The sequence below is a fragment of the Centroberyx affinis genome, unplaced genomic scaffold, assembly GCF_046629955.1.
Source record: "Centroberyx affinis isolate AG114_WGS23_722 - 3 ecotype Tasmania unplaced genomic scaffold, CSIRO-AGI_Caff_v1 ptg000612l_1, whole genome shotgun sequence".
Taxonomy (NCBI): Eukaryota; Metazoa; Chordata; class Actinopteri; order Beryciformes; family Berycidae; genus Centroberyx; species Centroberyx affinis.
In genome coordinates this window covers 218,596-220,373 of record NW_027279242.1, presented here as the reverse complement: position 1 = coordinate 220,373, position 1,778 = coordinate 218,596, and the positions used below count along the sequence as shown (strand labels likewise).

The following is a 1,778-nucleotide window of genomic DNA, read 5'->3' as shown; positions in this document are numbered from 1 at the left end:
ATCATGCATATCATTATGTGCAGCAAACCTAGCTTGAATTTAATTGAAATGCACTAGCCCATTTGCTCTGCCTCCACGTCCCCTGAAATTGAAATTGAAGTTTTCTTCCAAATTGATGTATCCATCAAGTGAGGAGAACTACTCTTACGAAATTATACATAGCATGAAATTAAAACAAATTTCCATACTCTTCAAATGAGTAGCTAACTTATGTCCTCGGTGGACAAAATTAAAACAGTTATTATTTATAGGCTGGTTATAGTCTGGATTTAAGGAATATTGACTACAGATGAGTTTATCAGTGTTTTGGAAATGTATTTCTCATTCAGTCAGTAAAACTGGATGTGCTTGCTTATTAAGGCCTGCCTGATAATTGCATGGGTTTTGAAATGTCACATATGTACATGCTTGAAACATTCCATGTAGCCTACGGCCAGACCTCAGCTTCGGTTAAACATGACAGAGAGTTTCAGCCGGCAGCATAGGTGATACATGAGGATGGGTCTGATGGTTTGGTCTCTGAGGCCATAGATGAGAGCACTTAGACACCTGGGGAGAATGAACACACACACAAAGAGAACATTTTGGATTCGCACAATTACTATTCTCTTTACTGTTCTCGAGATAGTTATGATGAGTGAGGAGTACATGGTTGAGGAGAGACTCAGGCCCAGCTGTATCAGATGCAGCAGCACTGTGTTACGAGCCTTGCTGGCTGAAGCTTTGTCTGTGGAGGCAGACCTGGCTGCTACCATAACACCAATATAGGAGCAAATGATTGCCACACCAGCTGATAGAAAGACAAAACAAGTATAGGCACTGTCGTAATGATCAGACATTGGCACAAGAAACATGGCTACTTTGGAGCAAAAGTCATTCATCTGCAGGCTCTCCAGGTCTTCAAAGGGGAAAGTTAACATCATAAGAACTCGAATGAGGGTGTTGAGAGAACTGAAGGCCCACACCACAGCGATGGACACGCCTGTGCTTCTGATGGTGATGATGGCTGCGTGCCTCAGTGGGTAGCACACAGCTACATATCTCTCTAGTGACATCACCACCAGGGTGAGAGGAGAGATTTCATTTGTGAGATTGGCGAGCATAGTGAGAATACCACACACAGGAAATGTCAGTGTTATTCTACAAGCAGCCAGTATGAAAAGTAACTGGCTCAGTGCCAGCTGAAGGGTGTCTGCGAAAAGGAGATTATACAGCAGAATGTAACGGGAGGTTTCACGAAACGTCGGCTTACTCCTCAGGGTGTACAGCATGACCCCATTAATGTAGAGGAAAGAGCAGCATGGCAATGTAGTCAGAGTGGAAAACAACGCTCTCTCCAGTGACCCTTGATACTGCGCTCCAACAGTGATGTTGGTCTGAGATTGATTTGACATGTTGGAGAAGCAGAAAAGACATGAAAAAATATTAAACTATTGATGTAATTGGAGCACAAAGCACAAAGAATCCTCTCCAGTGTGTATTTCCAAAACAGTCAAGATCCATCATCCTTCGAGAGGGGACACCTATTGAGTTTGCATGTAGAATACAAAATCATCCATCGATTTTCCCAGTGCAGACAGTTAACAGGTTTGGGGTCGTGCTCATTTCCAGAAGAGCAGTGCTGGTCTGGAGGGTTTGCCTGCCCTCCCATCCTGTTATGAGCTTTGTCCTCACATCTACTTCACGTGACACTATCAGGTGATCACCACATAAGAAATGGGTGATGTAATCTCTCTACCACCATTTCCCCAGTACCCTGTTCATGGGTTTTTGTCATC

At 43.5% G+C, this 1,778-nt stretch overlaps 1 protein-coding gene across 1 annotated transcript; it reads right to left on the bottom strand.

Moving 5' to 3' along the window:
* Positions 1-440: 440 nt before the first annotated feature.
* Positions 441-1,394, bottom strand: LOC139643453 (odorant receptor 131-2-like). Its single transcript, XM_071518600.1, has one exon. The coding sequence runs from the start codon at positions 1,392-1,394 to the stop codon at positions 441-443; it is 954 nt and encodes a 317-aa protein (XP_071374701.1).
* Positions 1,395-1,778: the final 384 nt, after the last annotated feature.

Coding starts and splice junctions, on each gene's coding strand:
- LOC139643453 (XM_071518600.1), bottom strand. CDS start 1,394: ATGTCAAATCAATCTCAGACCAACATCACTGTTGGAGCGCAGTATCAA.